At 49.8% G+C, this 20,019-nt stretch overlaps 1 protein-coding gene and 3 long non-coding RNA genes across 6 annotated transcripts in view; 3 read left to right on the top strand and 1 right to left on the bottom strand.

The window, feature by feature from the left end:
- Positions 1 to 9,726, top strand: part of LOC127928185 (disintegrin and metalloproteinase domain-containing protein 9-like) — a 46,716-nt gene extending 36,990 nt beyond the window's left edge. Inside the window, exons 16-20 of the mRNA XM_052515320.1 lie at positions 4,239 to 4,418; positions 4,499 to 4,532; positions 4,757 to 4,846; positions 6,303 to 6,408; positions 9,581 to 9,726. Of these exons, the coding sequence (XP_052371280.1) occupies positions 4,239 to 4,418; positions 4,499 to 4,532; positions 4,757 to 4,846; positions 6,303 to 6,408; positions 9,581 to 9,726 (556 nt within the window). The remainder of the gene's footprint in view (positions 1 to 4,238; positions 4,419 to 4,498; positions 4,533 to 4,756; positions 4,847 to 6,302; positions 6,409 to 9,580) is intronic.
- Positions 9,727 to 10,135: 409 nt separating this feature from the next.
- LOC127928178 (uncharacterized) lies at positions 10,136 to 12,533 on the top strand. 2 transcript variants are annotated; one of them, XR_008130802.1, is made up of 4 exons: positions 10,136 to 10,376; positions 10,516 to 10,886; positions 11,792 to 11,828; positions 11,997 to 12,533. It is a non-coding gene; the product is annotated as an uncharacterized LOC127928178 (long non-coding RNA). The 2 variants fall into 2 exon arrangements; XR_008130801.1 differs by lacking the exon at positions 11,792 to 11,828 and adding an exon at positions 11,083 to 11,147 and having other exon boundaries at positions 10,516 to 10,858.
- Positions 12,534 to 16,775: 4,242 nt separating this feature from the next.
- Positions 16,776 to 17,777, top strand: LOC127928182 (uncharacterized). Its single transcript, XR_008130808.1, has 3 exons — positions 16,776 to 17,355; positions 17,500 to 17,540; positions 17,645 to 17,777. It is a non-coding gene; the product is annotated as an uncharacterized LOC127928182 (long non-coding RNA).
- Positions 17,737 to 18,826, bottom strand: LOC127928181 (uncharacterized). 2 transcript variants are annotated; one of them, XR_008130807.1, is made up of 3 exons: positions 18,630 to 18,826; positions 18,084 to 18,298; positions 17,737 to 17,881 (listed from the first exon to the last, which is right to left on the bottom strand). It is a non-coding gene; the product is annotated as an uncharacterized LOC127928181 (long non-coding RNA). The 2 variants fall into 2 exon arrangements; XR_008130806.1 differs by lacking the exon at positions 17,737 to 17,881 and adding an exon at positions 17,910 to 17,948.
- Between the last annotated feature and the right edge of the window lie 1,193 nt (positions 18,827 to 20,019).

Consider the following 20,019-nt stretch of genomic DNA (forward strand, 5'->3'; position numbering starts at 1 on the left):
TCTCCACTGTGTTACTACTGACTCCCTCACCGTCTCCACTGTGTTACTACTGACTCCCTCCCTGTCTCCACTGTGTTACTACCGACTCACTCCCCGTCTCCACTGTGTTACTACTGACTCCCTCCCTGTGTTACTACTGACTCCCTCCCTGTGTTACTACTGACTCCCTCCCTGTCTCCACTGTGTTCCTACTGACTCCCTCTCCACTGTGTTACTACCGACTCACTCCCTGTCTCCACTGTGTTACAGACTCCCTCCCTGTCTCCACTGTGTTACTACCGACTCCCTCCCCGTCTCCACTGTGTTACTACTGACTCCCTCCCCGTCTCCACTGTGTTACTACTGACTCCCTCCCCGTCTCCACTGTGTTACTACTGACTCCTCCCTGTCTCCACTGTGTTACTACTGACTCCTCCTGTCTCCACTGTGCTACTACTGACTCCTCCCTGTCTCCACTGTGTTACTACTGACTCCCTCCCTGTCTCCACTGTGTTCCTACCGACTCACTCCCTGTCTCCACTGTGTTACTACTGACTCCCTCCCTGTCTCCACTGTGTTACTACTGACTCCCTCCCTGTCTCCACTGTGTTACTACTGACTCCCTCCCTGTCTCCACTGTGTTACTACTGACTCCCTCCCCGTCTCCACTGTGTTACTACCGACTCCCTCCCCGTCTCCACTGTGTTACTACCGACTCCTCCCCGTCTCCACTGTGTTACTACCGACTCCCTCCCCGTCTCCACTGTGTTACTACCGACCCCTCCCCGTCTCCCCTGTGTTACTACCGACCCCCTCCCCGTCTCCCCTGTGTTACTACCGACCCCCTCCCCGTCTCCACTGTGTTACTACTGACTCCCTCCCCGTCTCCACTGTGTTACTACTGACTCCCTCCCCGTCTCCACTGTGTTACTACTGACTCCCTCCCTGTCTCCACTGTGTTACTACTGACTCCCTCCCTGTCTCCACTGTGTTACTACTGACTCCCTCCCCGTCTCCACTGTGTTACTACTGACTCCCTCCCTGTCTCCACTGTGTTACTACTGACTCCTCCCTGTCTCCACTGTGTTACTGACTCCCTCCCCGTCTCCACTGTGTTACTACCGACCCCCTCCCCGTCTCCACTGTGTTACTACTGACTCCCTCCCTGTCTCCCCTGTGTTACTACTGACTCCCTCCCCGTCTCCACTGTGTTACTACTGACTCCCTCCCCACTGTGTTACTACTGACTCCCTCCCTGTCTCCACTGTGTTACTACTGACTCCCTCCCTGTCTCCCCTGTGTTACTACTGACTCCCTCCCCGTCTCCACTGTGTTACTACTGACTCCCTCCCCGTCTCCCCTGTGTTACTACTGACTCCCTCCCCGTCTCCACTGTGTTACTACTGACTCCCTCCCCACTGTGTTACTACTGACTCCCTCCCCGTCTCCCTGTGTTACTACTGACTCCCTCCCCGTCTCCACTGTGTTACTACTGACTCCCTCCCCACTGTGTTACTACTGACTCCCTCCCTGTCTCCACTGTGTTACTACTGACTCCCTCCCTGTCTCCACTGTGTTCCTGACTCCCTCCCTGTCTCCCCTGTGTTACTACTGACTCCCTCCCCGTCTCCACTGTGTTACTACTGACTCCCTCCCCACTGTGTTACTACTGACTCCCTCCCTGTCTCTACTGTGTTACTACTGACTCCCTCCCCGTCTCCACTGTGTTACTACTGACTCCCTCCCTGTCTCCACTGTGTTACTACTGACTCCCTCCTGTCTCCACTGTGTTACTACTGACTCCCTCCCTGTCTCCACTGTGTTACTACTGACTCCTCCCCTCCCTGTCTCTACTGTGTTACTACTGACTCCCTCCCTGTCTCTACTGTGTTACTACTGACTCCCTCCCTGTCTCTACTGTGTTACTACTGACTCCCTCCCCGTCTCCACTGTGTTACTACTGACTCCCTCCCTGTCTCCACTGTGTTACTACTGACTCCCTCCCTGTCTCCACTGTGTTACTACTGACTCCCTCCCTGTCTCCACTGTGTTACTACTGACTCCCTCCCCGTCTCCACTGTGTTCCTACTGACTCCTCCCTGTCTCCACTGTGTTACTACTGACTCCCTCCCCTCTCCCTGTGTTACTACTGACCCCCTCCCTGTCTCCACTGTGTTACTACTGACCCCCTCCCTGTCTCCACTGTGTTACTACTGACTCCCTCCCCGTCTCCACTGTGTTACTACTGACTCCCTCCCTGTCTCCACTGTGTTACTACCGACTCCCTCCCTGTCTCCACTGTGTTACTACCGACTCCCTCCCCGTCTCCACTGTGTTACTACTGACTCCCTCCCTGTGTTACTACTGACTCCCTCCCTGTCTCCACTGTGTTACTACTGACTCCCTCCCCGTCTCCACTGTGTTACTACTGACTCCCTCCCCGTCTCCACTGTGTTACTACTGACCCCTCCCCGTCTCCACTGTGTTACTACTGACTCCCTCCCTGTGTTACTACTGACTCCCTCCCCGTCTCCACTGTGTTACTACTGACTCCCTCCCTGTGTTACTACTGACTCCCTCCCCGTCTCCACTGTGTTACTACTGACTCCCTCCCCGTCTCCACTGTGTTACTACTGACTCCTCCCTCTCCACTGTGTTACTACTGACTCCCTCCCGTCTCCACTGTGTTACTACTGACTCCCTCCCTGTGTTACTACTGACTCCCTCCCCGTCTCCACTGTGTTACTACTGACCCCCTCCCTGTCTCCACTGTGTTACTACTGACTCCCTCCCTGTGTTACTACTGACTCCTCCCCGTCTCCACTGTGTTACTACTGACTCCCTCCCCTGTGTTACTACTGACTCCCTCCCGTCTCCACTGTGTTACTACTGACTCCCTCCCGTCTCCACTGTGTTACTACTGACTCCCTCCCTCCACTGTGTTACTACTGACTCCCTCCCTGTCTCCACTGTGTTACTACTGACTCCCTCCCCGTCTCCACTGTGTTACTACTGACCCCCTCCCCGTCTCCCTGTGTTACTACTGACTCCCTCTCCACTGTGTTACTACTGACTCCCTCCCCGTCTCCACTGTGTTACTACTGACTCCTCCCTGTCTCCACTGTGTTCCTACTGACTCCCTCCCTGTGTTACTACTGACTCCCTCCCTGTCTCCACTGTGTTACTACTGACTCCTCCTGTCTCCACTGTGTTACTACTGACTCCTCCCTGTCTCCACTGTGTTACTACTGACTCCCTCCCTGTCTCCACTGTGTTACTACTGACTCCCTCCCTGTCTCCACTGTGTTACTACTGACTCCCTCCCTGTCTCCACTGTGTTACTACTGACTCCCTCCCTGTCTCCACTGTGTTACTACTGACTCCCTCCCTGTCTCCACTGTGTTACTACTGACTCACTCCCCGTCTCCACTGTGTTACTACTGACTCCCTCCCTGTCTCCACTGTGTTCCTACTGACTCCTCCCTGTCTCCACTGTGTTACTACTGACTCCTCTCCACTGTGTTACTACTGACTCCCTCCCTGTCTCCACTGTGTTCCACTGTGTTACTGACTCCCTCTCCACTGTGTTCCTACTGACTCCCTCCCTGTCTCCACTGTGTTACTACTGACTCCCTCCCTGTCTCCACTGTGTTACTACTGACTCCTCCCTGTCTCCACTGTGTTACTACTGACTCCCTCCCTGTCTCCACTGTGTTACTACTGACTCCCCTCCCTGTCTCCACTGTGTTACTACTGACTCCCTCCCTGTCTCCACTGTGTTACTACTGACTCACTCCCCGTCTCCACTGTGTTACTACTGACTCCCTCCCTGTCTCCCTGTGTTACTACTGACTCCTCCCTGTCTCCACTGTGTTACTACTGACTCCCTCCCTGTCTCCACTGTGTTACTACTGACTCCCTCCCTGTCTCCACTGTGTTACTACTGACTCCCTCCCTGTCTCCACTGTGTTACTACTGACTCCCTCCCTGTCTCCACTGTGTTACTACTGACTCCCTCCCTGTCTCCACTGTGTTACTACTGACTCCCTCCCTGTCTCCACTGTGTTACTACTGACTCCCTCCCTGTGTTACTACTGACTCCCTCCCTGTGTTACTACTGACTCCCTCCTGTCTCCACTGTGTTCCTACTGACTCCCTCCCTGTGTTACTACTGACTCCTCCCTGTCTCCACTGTGTTCCTACTGACTCCCTCCCTGTGTTACTACTGACTCCTCCCTGTCTCCACTGTGTTCCTGCAGTAATGCCATGTGTGGGAAGGTACAGTGCACTAACGTAAACACCAACAACCCTCCTCCTGGAGGCTCGGTCAGTAACCAGATCATCGATGGTTCTTCGTGTGTCAACGCAGACTTTAACCTGGGCTCTGATGTTCTTGACCCTGCCTATGTCAACCAGGGCAGCCCCTGCACCAAGGGAAGGTAAGATTAGCCTTTTTGGTTTCAGTGTCTTCAACTTTGACCCTTTCTGTCTTTCTAAGATGATGTCACTTCCTCCACAGGGCGGGTGGTGTGTGTCGAGCCATTTCTTCCACAGTGTGGGTGGTGTGTGTCAAACCATTTCTTCCACAGGGCGGGTGGTGTGTGTGTCAAACCATTTCTTCCACAGTGTGGGTGGTGTGTGTGTCAAACCATTTCTTCCACAGTGTGGGTGGTGTGTACTGAGGCGGCAGGACAACCATAATGCCTTGTAGTCATTGCTATGGGGGGTTTGTTTGAATCCAGAGATAATATCCAGGACTCCTCTCTTTTTCTTCCAGGCCTGCCTTGACTTCCAGTGTGTGAATGCCTCAGCTCTACTGTCTGTGGACCTCCACTGTGATGCCAACAACACATGTAACAGCCGAGGGGTAAGAGAAGGTCTCACCCACAGGCGGCAGGGTAGCCTAGTGGTTAGAGTGTAGAGGCGGCAGGGTAGCCTAGTGGTTAGAGTGTAGAGGCGGCAGGGTAGCCTAGTGGTTAGAGTGTAGAGGCGGCAGGGTAGCCTAGTGGTTAGAGTGTAGAGGCGGCAGGGTAGCCTAGTGGTTAGAGTGTAGAGGCGGCAGGGTAGCCTAGTGGTTAGAGTGTAGAGGCGGCAGGGTAGCCTAGTGGTTAGAGTGTAGAGGCGGCAGGGTAGCCTAGTGGTTAGAGTGTAGAGGCGGCAGGGTAGCCTAGTGGTTAGAGTGTAGAGGCGGCAGGGTAGCCTAGTGGTTAGAGTGTAGAGGCGGCAGGGTAGCCTAGTGGTTAGAGTGTAGAGGCGGCAGGGTAGCCTAGTGGTTAGAGTGTAGAGGCGGCAGGGTAGCCTAGTGGTTAGAGTGTAGAGGCGGCAGGGTAGCCTAGTGGTTAGAGTGTAGAGGCGGCAGGGTAGCCTAGTGGTTAGAGTGTAGAGGCGGCAGGGTAGCCTAGTGGTTAGAGTGTAGAGGCGGCAGGGTAGCCTAGTGGTTAGAGTGTAGAGGCGGCAGGGTAGCCTAGTGGTTAGAGTGTAGAGGCGGCAGGGTAGCCTAGTGGTTAGAGTGTAGAGGCGGCAGGGTAGCCTAGTGGTTAGAGTGTAGAGGCGGCAGGGTAGCCTAGTGGTTAGAGTGTAGAGGCGGCAGGGTAGCCTAGTGGTTAGAGTGTAGAGGCGGCAGGGTAGCCTAGTGGTTAGAGTGTAGAGGCGGCAGGGTAGCCTTGTGGTTAGAGTGTAGAGGCGGCAGGGTAGCCTAGTGGTTAGAGTGTAGAGGCGGCAGGGTAGCCTAGTGGTTAGAGTGTAGAGGCGGCAGGGTAGCCTAGTGGTTAGAGTGTAGAGGCGGCAGGGTAGCCTAGTGGTTAGAGTGTAGAGGCGGCAGGGTAGCCTAGTGGTTAGAGTGTAGAGGCGGCAGGGTAGCCTAGTGGTTAGAGTGTAGAGGCGGCAGGGTAGCCTAGTGGTTAGAGTGTAGAGGCGGCAGGGTAGCCTAGTGGTTAGAGTGTAGAGGCGGCAGGGTAGCCTAGTGGTTAGAGTGTAGAGGCGGCAGGGTAGCCTAGTGGTTAGAGTGTAGAGGCGGAATGGGAGCCTAGTGTGAATGCCTCAGGCCATCTGATGGGCTCTTCTGGGGAGAGATCTCACCCTCTAGAAGGGGTCGGGTACATCACGTGATACAGGCCATCTGATTGGCTCTTCTGGGAGTCAAGACCAGTGTCTATTGTATTGGCTGGTTGATAAGTTCATTGATTGGCTCTACTTGGGAGAGAGACCAGTGTCTATTGTAATGGCTGGTTGATTAGTTAATTGATTGGCTCTACTTGGGAGAGAGACCAGTGTCTATTGTATTGGCTGGTTGATTAGTTAATTGATTGGTATATTTCCCACAGGTGTGTAACAACCAGGGCCACTGCCACTGTAATGACGGCTGGGGACCTCCTGACTGTGCCAAGTCAGGGAGAGGGGGCAGTGTGGACAGCGGGCCTGCACAGATAGGTAATCCTCACTGCACACCTCCCTCTACCTGCCTGTCATTATAGACAGGTAATCCTCACTGCACACCTGTCCTCTACCTGCCTGTCATTATAGACAGGTAATCCTCACTGCACACCTGTCCTCTACCTGCCTGTCATTATAGACAGGTAATCCTCACTGCACACCTCCCTCTACCTGCCTGTCATTATAGACAGGTAATCCTCACTGCACACCTCCCTCTACCTGCCTGTCATTATAGACAGGTAATCCTCACTGCACACCTGTCCTCTACCTGCCTGTCATTATAGACAGGTAATCCTCACTGCACACCTCCCTCTACCTGCCTGTCATTATAGACAGGTAATCCTCACTGCACACCTCCCTCTACCTGCCTGTCATTATAGACAGGTAATCCTCACTGCACACCTCCCTCTACCTGCCTGTCATTATAGACAGGTAATCCTCACTGCACACCTCCCTCTACCTGCCTGTCATTATAGACAGGTAATCCTCACTGCACACCTCCCTCTACCTGCCTGTCATTATAGACAGGTAATCCTCACTGCACACCTCCCTCTACCTGCCTGTCATTATAGATAGGTAATCCTCACTGCACACCTGTCCTCTACCTGCCTGTCATTATAGACAGGTACTGTTCACTGCACACCTGTCCTCTACCTGCCTGTCATTATAGACAGGTACTGTTCACTGCACACCTGTCCTCTACCTGCCTGTCATTATAGACAGGTACTGTTCACTGCACACCTGTCCTCTACCTGCCTGTCATTATAGACAGGTAATCCTCACTGCACACCTGTCCTCTACCTGCCTGTCATTATAGACAGGTACTGTTCACTGCACACCTGTCCTCTACCTGCCTGTCATTATAGACAGGTACTGTTCACTGCACACCTGTCCTCTACCTGCCTGTCATTATAGACAGGTACTGTTCACTGCACACCTGTCCTCTACCTGCCTGTCATTATAGACAGGTAATCCTCACTGCACACCTGTCCTCTACCTGCCTGTCATTATAGACAGGTACTGTTCACTGCACACCTGTCCTCTACCTGCCTGTCATTATAGACAGGTACTGTTCACTGCACACCTGTCCTCTACCTGCCTGTCATTATAGACAGGTACTGTTCACTGCACACCTGTCCTCTACCTGCCTGTCATTATAGACAGGTAATCCTCACTGCACACCTGTCCTCTACCTGCCTGTCATTATAGACAGGTACTGTTCACTGCACACCTTTCCTGTCTCTACCTGCCTGTCATTATAGACAGGTACTGTTCACTGCACACCTTTCCTGTCTCTACCTGCCTGTCATTATAGACAGGTACTGTTCACTGCACACCTTTCCTGTCTCTACCTGCCTGTCATTATAGACAGGTAATCCTCACTGCACACCTCCCTCTACCTGCCTGTCATTATAGACAGGTAATCCTCACTGCACACCTCCCTCTACCTGCCTGTCATTATAGACAGGTACTGCTCACTGCACACCTCCCTCTACCTGCCTGTCATTATAGACAGGTAATCCTCACTGCACACCTCCCTCTACCTGCCTGTCATTATAGACAGGTAATCCTCACTGCACATCTCCCTCTACCTGCCTGTCATTATAGACAGGTAATCCTCACTGCACACCTCCCTCTACCTGCCTGTCATTATAGACAGGTAATCCTCACTGCACACCTCCCTCTACCTGCCTGTCATTATAGACAGGTACTGTTCACTGCACACCTCCCTCTACCTGCCTGTCATTATAGACAGGTAATCCTCACTGCACACATCCCTCTACCTGCCTGTCATTATAGACAGGTAATCCTCACTGCACACCTCCCTCTACCTGCCTGTCATTATAGACAGGTAATCCTCACTGCACACCTCCCTCTACCTGCCTGTCATTATAGACAGGTAATCCTCACTGCACACCTCCCTCTACCTGCCTGTCATTATAGACAGGTACTGTTCACTGCACACCTCCCTCTACCTGCCTGTCATTATAGACAGGTAATCCTCACTGCACACCTCCCTCTACCTGCCTGTCATTATAGACAGGTACTGTTCACTGCACACCTTTCCTCTGTCTACCTGCCTGTCATTATAGACAGGTACTGTTCACTGCACACCTTTCCTGTCTCTACCTGCCTGTCATTATAGACAGGTACTGTTCACCGCACACCTTTCCTGTCTCTACCTGCCTGTCATTATAGACAGGTACTGTTCACTGCACACCTTTCCTCTGTCTACCTGCCTGTCATTATAGACAGGTAATCCTCACTGCACACCTCCCTCTACCTGCCTGTCATTATAGACAGGTAATCCTCACTGCACACCTCCCTCTACCTGCCTGTCATTATAGACAGGTAATCCTCACTGCACACCTCCCTCTACCTGCCTGTCATTATAGACAGGTACTGTTCACTGCACACCTCCCTCTACCTGCCTGTCATTATAGACAGGTAATCCTCACTGCACACCTCCCTCTACCTGCCTGTCATTATAGACAGGTAATCCTCACTGCACACCTCCCTCTACCTGCCTGTCATTATAGACAGGTAATCCTCACTGCACACCTCCCTCTACCTGCCTGTCATTATAGACAGGTAATCCTCACTGCACACCTCCCTCTACCTGCCTGTCATTATAGACAGGTAATCCTCACTGCACACCTCCCTCTACCTGCCTGTCATTATAGACAGGTACTGTTCACTGCACACCTCCCTCTACCTGCCTGTCATTATAGACAGGTAATCCTCACTGCACACCTCCCTCTACCTGCCTGTCATTATAGACAGGTACTGTTCACTGCACACCTTTCCTCTGTCTACCTGCCTGTCATTATAGACAGGTACTGTTCACTGCACACCTTTCCTGTCTCTACCTGCCTGTCATTATAGACAGGTACTGTTCACTGCACACCTTTCCTGTCTCTACCTGCCTGTCATTATAGACAGGTACTGTTCACTGCACACCTTTCCTCTGTCTACCTGCCTGTCATTATAGACAGGTACTGTTCACTGCACACCTTTCCTGTCTCTACCTGCCTGTCATTATAGACAGGTACTGTTCACTGCACACCTTTCCTGTCTCTACCTGCCTGTCATTATAGATGGGTACTGTTCACTCCCTGAGGGACGGCCTGCTGATCTTCACTAATAACTATCACTCTGCTTCTCCCAGATTATTCCCTGAGGGACGGCCTGCTGATCTTCTTCCTGCTGGTGGTTCCCATCCTGGTGCTGCTGGTGTTAGTGCTGCTCTATGTGTTCAGAAGGGATACCCTGGAAAGATGCCTCAAAGGACCGCGCTCCAGACGCTCTAGGTAAACACTGTCTATTACCACGCTCTAGGTAAACACTGTCTATCACCACGCTCTAGGTAAACACTGTCTATCACCACGCTCTAGGTAAACACTGTCTATCACCACGCTCTAGGTAAACACTGTCTATTACCACGCTCTAGGTAAACACTGTCTATCACCACGCTCTAGGTAAACACTGTCTATCACCACGCTCCAGGTAAACACTGTTTATCACCACGCTCTAGGTAAACACTGTCTATCACCACGCTCCAGACGCTCTAGGTAAACACTGTCTATTACCACGCTCTAGGTAAACACTGTCTATCACCATGCTCTAGGTAAACACTGTCTATCACCACGCTCTAGGTAAACACTGTCTATCACCACGCTCTAGGTAAACACTGTCTATCACCACGCTCTAGATAAACACTGTCTATTACCACGCTCTAGGTAAACACTGTCTATCACCACGCTCTAGGTAAACACTGTCTATCATCACGCTCTAGGTAAACACTGTCTATCACCACGCTCTAGGTAAACACTGTCTAAACACCACGCTCTAGGTAAACACTGTCTATCACCACGCTCTAGGTAAACACTGTCTATCACCACGCTCTAGGTAAACACTGTCTATCACCACGCTCTAGGTAAACACTGTCTATCACCACGCTCTAGGTAAACACTGTCTATCACCACACTCTAGGTAAACACTGTCTATCACCACGCTCTAGGTAAACACTGTCTATCACCACGCTCTAGGTAAACACTGTCTATCACCGCGCTCTAGGTAAACACTGTCTATCACGCGCTCCAGGTAAACACTGTCTATCACCGCTCTAGGTAAACACTGTCTATCACCACGCTCTAGGTAAACACTGTCTATCACCACGCTCCAGGTAAACACTGTCTATCACCACGCTCTAGGTAAACACTGTCTATCACCACGCTCTAGGTAAACACTGTCTATCACCACGCTCTAGGTAAACACTGTCTATCACCACGCTCTAGGTAAACACTGTCTATCACCACGCTCTAGGTAAACACTGTCTATCACCACGCTCTAGGTAAACACTGTCTATCACCACGCTCTAGGTAAACACTGTCTATCACCACGCTCTAGGTAAACACTGTCTATCACCACGCTCTAGACGCTCTAGGTAAACACTGTCTATCACCACGCTCTAGGTAAACACTGTCTATCACCGCGCTCTAGGTAAACACTGTCTATCACCGCGCTCCAGGTAAACACTGTCTATCACCGCGCTCTAGGTAAACACTGTCTATCACCACGCTCTAGGTAAACACTGTCTATCACCACGCTCTAGGTAAACACTGTCTATCACCACGCTCTAGGTAAACACTGTCTATCACCACACTCTAGGTAAACACTGTCTATCACCACGCTCTAGGTAAACACTGTCTATCACCACGCTCCAGACGCTCTAGGTAAACACTGTCTATCACCACGCTCTAGGTAAACACAGTCTATCACCACGCTCTAGGTAAACACTGTCTATCACCACGCTCTAGGTAAACACTGTCTATCACCACGCTCTAGGTAAACACTGTCTATCACTACGCTCCAGGTAAACACTGTCTATCACCACGCTCTAGGTAAACACTGTCTATCACCACGCTCTAGGTAAACACTGTCTATCACCACGCTCTAGGTAAACACTGTCTATCACCACGCTCTAGGTAAACACGGTCTATTACCACGCTCTAGGTAAACACTGTCTATCACCACGCTCTAGGTAAACACTGTCTATTACCACGCTCTAGGTAAACACTGTCTATTACCACGCTCTAGGTAAACACTGTCTATCACCACGCTCTAGGTAAACACTGTCTATCACCACGCTCTAGGTAAACACTGTCTATCACCACGCTCTAGGTAAACACTGTCTATCACTACGCTCTAGGTAAATACTGTCTATCACCACGCTCTAGGTAAACACTGTTTATCACCACGCTCTAGGTAAACACTGTCTATTACCACGCTCTAGGTAAACACTGTCTATCACCACGCTCTAGGTAAACACTGTCTATCACCACGCTCTAGGTAAACACTGTTTATCACCACGCTCTAGGTAAACACTGTCTATCACCACGCTCCAGACGCTCTAGGTAAACACTGTCTATCACCACGCTCTAGGTAAACACTGTCTATCACCACGCTCTAGGTAAACACTGTCTATCACCACGCTCTAGGTAAACACTGTCTATCACCACGCTCTAGGTAAACACTGTCTATCACCACGCTCTAGGTAAACACTGTCTATCACTACGCTCTAGGTAAACACTGTCTATCACCACGCTCCAGGCGCTCTAGGTAAACACTGTCTATCACCACGCTCTAGGTAAACACTGTCTATCACCACGCTCTAGGTAAACACTGTCTATCACCACGCTCTAGGTAAACACTGTCTATCACCACGCTCTAGGTAAACACTGTCTATCACCACGCTCTAGACGCTCTAGGTAAACACTGTCTATCACCACGCTCTAGGTAAACACTGTCTATCACCACGCTCTAGGTAAACACTGTCTATCACCACGCTCTAGGTAAACACTGTCTATCACCACGCTCTAGGTAAACACTGTCTATCACCACGCTCCAGGTAAACACTGTCTATCACCACGCTCTAGGTAAACACTGTCTATCACCACGCTCTAGGTAAACACTGTCTATCACCACGCTCTAGGTAAACACTGTCTATCACCACGCTCTAGGTAAACACTGTCTATCACCACGCTCTAGGTAAACACTGTCTATCACCACGCTCTAGGTAAACACTGTCTATCACCACACTCTAGGTAAACACTGTCTATCACCACGGTCTAGGTAAACACTGTCTATCACCACGCTCCAGGTAAACACTGTCTATCACCACGCTCTAGGTAAACACTGTCTATCACCACGCTCTAGGTAAACACTGTCTATCACCACGCTCTAGGTAAACACTGTCTATCACCACGCTCTAGGTAAACACTGTCTATCACCACGCTCTAGGTAAACACTGTCTATCACCACGCTCTAGGTAAACACTGTCTATCACCACGCTTCTATCGCTAATTGGATGGACACCTAGCTATGGACACTTACAGTTGAAGTTGGAAGTTTACTTACACCTTAGCCAAATTACATTTAAACTCAGTTGTTCACAATTCTTGACATTTAATCAGAGTAAAAATTCCTGTTTTAGGTCAGTTAGGATCACCACTTTATTTTAAGAATGTGAAATGTCAGAATAATAGTAGAGAGAATGATTTATTTCAGCTTGTATTTCTTTCATCACATTCCCAGTTGGTCAGAAGTTAACATACACTCAATTAGTATTTGGTAGCATTGCCTTTAAATTGTTTAACTTCGGTCAAGCGTTTCGGTCGCCTTCCACAGGCTTCCCACAATGTGTTGGGTGAATTTTGGCCCATTTCTTCTGACAGAACTGGTGTAACTGAGTCAGGTTTGTAGGCCTCCTGACAGAGCTGGTGTAACCGAGTCAGGTTTGTAGGCCTCCTTGCTCGAACACGCTTTCAGTTCTGCCCACAATTTTTCTTTGGTATTGAGGTCTTGGCTTTGTGATGGCCACTCCAATACCTTGACTTTTTTGTCCTTAAGCCATTTTGTGACAACTTTGGATGTATGTTTGGGGTCATTGTCCATTTGGAAGACCCATTTGCGACCAAGCTTTAACTTCCTGACTGATGTCTTGAGATGTTGCTTCAATATATCAACATAATTTCCCTTCCTCATGATGCCATCTATTTTGTGAAGTGCACCAGTCCCTCCTGCAGCAAAGCACCCCCACAACATGATGCTGCCACCCCACAACATGATGCTGCCACCCCACAACATGATGCTGCCACCCCACAACATGATGCTGCCACCCCCACAACATGATGCTGCCACCCCCACAACATGATGCTGCCGCCCCCACAACATGATGCTGCCACCCCCACAACATGATGCTACCACCCCCACAACATGATGCTGCCACCCCCACAACATGATGCTACCACCCCAAAACATGATGCTGCCACCCCACAACATGATGCTGCCACCCCCACAACATGATGCTGCCACCCCCACAACATGATGCTGCCACCCCACAACATGATGCTGCCACCCCCACAACATGATGCTGCCACCCCCACAACATGATGCTGCCACCCCACAACATGATGCTGCCACCCCCACAACATGATGCTGCCACCCCCACAACATGATGCTGCCACCCCACAACATGATGCTGCCACCCCCACAACATGATGCAGCCACCCCACAACATGATGCTGCCACCCCCACAACATGATGCTGCCACCCCACAACATGATGCTGCCACCCCCACAACATGATGCTGCCACCCCCACAACATGATGCTGCCACCCCCACAACATGATGCTGCCACCCCCACAACATGATGCTGCCACCCCCACAACATGATGCTGCCACCCCCACAACATGATGCTGCCACCCCCACAACATGATGCTGCCACCCCCACAACATGATGCTGCCATCCCCACAACATGATGCTGCCACCCCAGTGCTTCACGGTTGGGATGGTGTTCTTCAGCTTGCAAGCCTCCCCCTTTTTCCTCCAAACATGATGATGGTCATTATGGCCAAACAGTTCTATTTTTGTTTCATCAGACCAGAGTACATTTCTCCAAAAGTACGATCTTTGTCCCCATGTGCAGTTGCAAACCGTAGTCTGGCTTTATGGCGGTTTTGGAGCAGTGGCTTCTCCCTTGCTGAGCGGCCTTTCAGGTTATGTTGATATAGGACTCGTCAGAAGCTTCTAAAGCCATGACATCATTTTCTGGAATGTTCCAAGCTGTTTAAAGGCACAGTCGACTTAGTGAATGTAAACTTCTGACCCACTGGAATTGTGATACAGTGAAATATAAGTGAAATAATCTGTCTGTAAACAATTGTTGGAAAAATTACTTGTGTCATGCACAAAGTAGATGTCCTCACCGACTTGCCAAAACTATAGTTTGTTAACAAGAAATGTGTGGAGTGGTTGATAAATGAGTTTTAATGACTCCAACCCAAGTGTATGTAAACTCCCGACTTCAACTGTAGCTTATGGACACCTAGATTATGAGTAAACCAACAAAATGTCAATAGAGATTCTTGTCTCTGTAAATTGGGTTCATCTCATCACAAAACTGTTCAAACCTAGATGGTGGCACTTCTCTGATTAGTTTAACAGGTTGTGTGACGTAGAAATTGTATGAGATTAAAAGCATATAGTATGTAAAACTGGGTGACTTTGTCTGGGTCACAGCTGTTGCATTTCACATGATGATTTCTAATGTACGCAGGTCAGGAAACGCAGCAAATGGCCAAGCGAATGGCAATGCCCCGAAACTACCAACGACACAACCTCCAGCAACACAGGCCACACCCCTCAGGTAAACTGTTCTCCCCAGCAACACAGGCCCCACCCCTCAGGTAAACTGTTCTCCCAGCAACACAGGCCCCACCCTCGGGTAAACTGTTCTCCCAGCAACACAGGCCCCACCCCCTCAGGTAAACTGTTCTCCCAGCAACACAGGCCCCACCCCCTCAGGTAAACTGTTCCCCCCAGCAACACAGGCCCCACCCCTCGGGTAAACTGTTCCCCCAGCAACACATGCCCCACCCCTCGGGTAAACTGTTCTCCCAGCAACACAGGCCCCACCCCTCAGGTAAACTGTTCTCCCAGCAACACAGGCCCCACCCCTCAGGTGGACTGTTCTCCCAGCAACACAGGCCCCACCCCCTCAGGTAAACTGTTCTCCCAGCAACACAGGCCCACCCCTCAGGTAAACTGTTCCCCCCAGCAACACAGGCCCCACCCCCTCGGGTAAACTTTTTATCTCCAGCAACACAGGCCCCACCCCCCAGGTAAACTGTTCTCCCAGCAACACAGGCCCCACCCCTCAGGTAGACTGTTCTCCCAGCAACACAGGCCCCACCCCCTCAGGTAAACTGTTCTCCCAGCAACACATGCCCCACCCCCTCAGGTAAACTGTTCTCCCAGCAACACAGGCCCCACCCCCTCGGGTAAACTGTTCCCCCAGCAACACAGGCCCCACCCCCTCGGGTAAACTGTTCTCCCAGCAACACAGGCCCCACCCCCTCAGGTAAACTGTTCTCCCAGCAACACAGGCCCCACCCCCTCAGGTAAACTGTTCCCCTCAGCAACACAGGCCCCACCCCTCAGGGTAAACTGTTTCCCTCAACACAGGCCCCACCCCTCGGGTGAACTGTTTCCCCAGCAACACAGGCCCCACCCCCTCGGGTAAACTGTTCTCCCAGCAACACAGGCCCCACCCCCTCAGGTAAACTGTTCTCCCAGCAACACAGGCCCCACCCCTCAGGTAAACTGTTTCCCCCCAGCAACACAGGCCCCACCCCCTCGGGTCATGGGAGTGGACTATACAACACAGATCTAGCCTGGTCATGGTAGTGGACTATACAAACAGATCTAGCCTGGTCATGGGAGTGGGCTATACAAACAGATCTAGCCTGGTCATGGGAGTGGGCTATACAAACAGATCTAGCCTGGTCATGGGAGTGGACTATACAACACAGATCTAGCCTGGTCATGGGAGTGGACTATACAACACAGATCTAGCCTGGTCATGGGAGTGGACTATACAACACAAACAGATCTAGCCTGGTCATGGGAGTGGACTATACAACACAGATCTAGCCTGGTCATGGGAGTGGACTATACAACACAGATCTAGCCTGGTCATGGGAGTGGACTATACAACACAAACAGACCTAGCCTGGTCATGGGAGTGGGCTATACAACACAGATCTAGCCTGGTCATGGGAGTGGGCTATACAACACAGATCTAGCCTTGTCATGGGAGTGGACTATACAAACAGATCTAGCCTGGTCATGGGAGTGGGCTATACAAACAGATCTAGCCTGGTCATGGGAGTGGACTATACAACACAGATCTAGCCTGGTCATGGGAGTGGACTATACAACACAGATCTAGCCTGGTCATGGGAGTGGGCTATACAACACAGATCTAGCCTGGTCATGGGAGTGGGCTATACAAACACAGATCTAGCCTGGTCATGGGAGTGGGCTATACAACACAGATCTAGCCTGGTCATGGGAGTGGACTATACAACACAGATCTAGCCTGGTCATGGGAGTGGGCTATACAAACAGATCTAGCCTGGTCATGGGAGTGGACTATACAACACAGATCTAGCCTGGTCATGGGAGTGGACTATACAACACAGATCTAGCCTGGTCATGGGAGTGGGCTATACAACACAGATCTAGCCTGGTCATGGGAGTGGACTATACAACACAAACAGATCTAGCCTGGTCATGGGAGTGGACTATACAACACAGATCTAGCCTGGTCATGGGAGTGGACTATACAACACAGATCTAGCCTGGTCATGGGAGTGGACTATACAACACAGATCTAGCCTGGTCATGGGAGTGGGCTATACAACACAAACAGATCTAGCCTGGTCATGGGAGTGGACTATACAACACAAACAGATCTAGCCTGGTCATGGGAGTGGACTATACAACACAGATCTAGCCTGGTCATGGGAGTGGGCTATACAAACAGATCTAGCCTGGTCATGGGAGTGGGCTATACAACACAAACAGACCTTTTCCAGTACGTAATATATAATATAATATAATATAATATATAATATAATAATATAATAATATAAAATAATAATAATAATATTTTTCCAGTATGTGACTTATTAACCAGTTTACATGATGTAGTAATTCTGCTCTCTTCATCTGTTTCCAGCCAATGCCTACATATCCACCATCCTCTACCTCAGGACCCAGGTATTAATGCTTTATCGTAGCACATTGGGGGTGTCCATATTACAAACGCCTTAGTTGTATGTTTTATGTTTTAATGTTGATTTGAGTTTTAATCTGCCACTTAGGTTTGGAGAAAACAACCATTGGAACCAACCTCCTGCCTCCCAGCCACCTCTCCCCAGCAAGGCCCAGGTGTTCCCAAACCCATCCCTCCCAAGCATTAACCCCGACAGGGACACCCCTTCGAACATAATGGGGGGCTCTTCCCAAACCCATCCCTCCCAAGCATTAACCCCGACAGGAACACCCCTTCGAACATAATGGGGGGCTCTTCCCAAACCCCTCCCTCCCAAGCATTAACCCTGACAGGGACACCCCTTCGAACATAATGGGGGCTCTTCCCAAACCCATCCCTCCCAAGCATTAACCCTGACAGGGACACCCCTTCGAACATAATGGGGGGGCTCTTCCCAAACCCATCCCTCCCAAGCATTAACCCCGACAGGAACACCCCTTCGAACATAATGGGGGCTCTTCCCAAACCCATCCCTCCCAAGCATTAACCCGACAGGAACACCCCTTCGAACATAATGGGGGCTCTTCCCAAACCCATCCCTCCCAAGCATTAACCCCGACAGGGACACCCCTTCGAACATAATGGGGGCTCTTCCCAAACCCATCCCTCCCAAGCATTAACCCCGACAGGAACACCCCTTCGAACATAATGGGGGCTCTTCCCAAACCCATCCCTCCCAAGCATTAACCCCGACAGGGACACCCTTCGAACATAATGGGGGCTCTTCCCAAACCCATCCCTCCCAAGCATTAACCCCGACAGGAACACCCTTCGAACATAATGGGGGCTCTTCCCAAACCCATCCCTCCCAAGCATTAACCCTGACAGGGACACCCTTCGAACATAATGGGGGCTCTTCCCAAACCCATCCCTCCCAAGCATTAACCCCGACAGGGACACCCTTCGAACATAATGGGGGCTCTTCCCAAACCCATCCCTCCCAAGCATTAACCCCGACAGGGACACCCCTTCGAACATAATGGGGGGCTCTTCCCAAACCCATCCCTCTCAAGCATTAACCCCGACAGGAACACCCTTCGAACATAATGGGGGGCTCTTCCCAAACCCATCCCTCCCAAGCATTAACCCCGACAGGGACACCCCTTCGAACATAATGGGGGCTCTTCCCAAACCCATCCCTCCCAAGCATTAACCCCGACAGGAACACCCCTTCGAACATAATGGGGGCTCTTCCCAAACCCATCCCTCCCAAGCATTAACCCCGACAGGGACACCCTTCGAACATAATGGGGGCTCTTCCCTTATTCGTTATTGTAAATTTCATATTTGTATTTTACTCACATTAGTATGTTTGTTTGTGGATATCTAATAATAATAATAATTTAAAAACATTTTATTGCAGGAACATGATTTGGTGACAGGGACTTTTTTAAGATATTGCTTTTTACATTATAACCATGGAAATGAAGGTAACATATTTTGTAATAAAAAAATATACATATTGTTGATATTGTTCAGTTCCAGAAAGGCTCAATTTATTTTATGAGCGGTTTACAAGATTTTTACAAAAATATTTAAATGTTACTCATAATAAAAATTTAATATATTTCCTGCCTTATTGTCCATTGTTTTATTAGGCCAATCTTTCATTCCGAGGTACAGTAGAATATTACCAGAGTTACTAAACCCAGAGGTACAGTAGAATATTACCAGAGTTACTAAACCCAGAGGTACAGTAGAATATTACCAGAGTTACTAAACCCAGAGGTACAGTAGAATATTACCAGAGTTACTAAACCCAGAGGTACAGTAGAATATTACCAGAGTTACTAAACCCAGAGGTACAGTAGAATATTACCAGAGTTACTAAACCCAGAGGTACAGTAGAATATTACCAGAGTTACTAAACCCAGAGGTACAGTAGAATATTACCAGAGTTACATTAGAATATTACCAGAGTTACTAAACCCAGAGGTACAGTAGAATATTACCAGAGTTACATTAGAATATTACCAGAGTTACTAAACCCAGAGGCGCAACATCGCGAGATTTCTAGTAAAGCTTGTGAAACAGACCATGCCGGAGTTTGAAAAGTCTAATCAAATTATTTCTGACTTACTTTGTAGACAGCAGGTGTAGACTAACAGTGGAAATCAGTACAAAATAACATGGCTGTGTTATATATATATATAGTGTGTGTGTATAGGTCTGTTTGTGTTGTGTGTGTTGTGCGTGTGTATATATATATATATATATACTGCTCTACTAATTTCATATGTATATACGTTTTTTAGTTAATGCTACATTGCTCGTCTTAATATTTCTACATTTCTTATTCCATTCTTTTACTTTTAGATGTGTGTGTATTGTTGTGAATTGTTCGATATTACTGCACTGTTGGCGTTAGAAACACAAGCATTTCGCTACACCCGCAATAACGTCTGCCGAATATGTGACCAATGT

This window comes from Oncorhynchus keta, unplaced genomic scaffold (genome assembly GCF_023373465.1).
Source record: "Oncorhynchus keta strain PuntledgeMale-10-30-2019 unplaced genomic scaffold, Oket_V2 Un_scaffold_22585_pilon_pilon, whole genome shotgun sequence".
Lineage (NCBI taxonomy): Eukaryota > Metazoa > Chordata > Actinopteri > Salmoniformes > Salmonidae > Oncorhynchus > Oncorhynchus keta.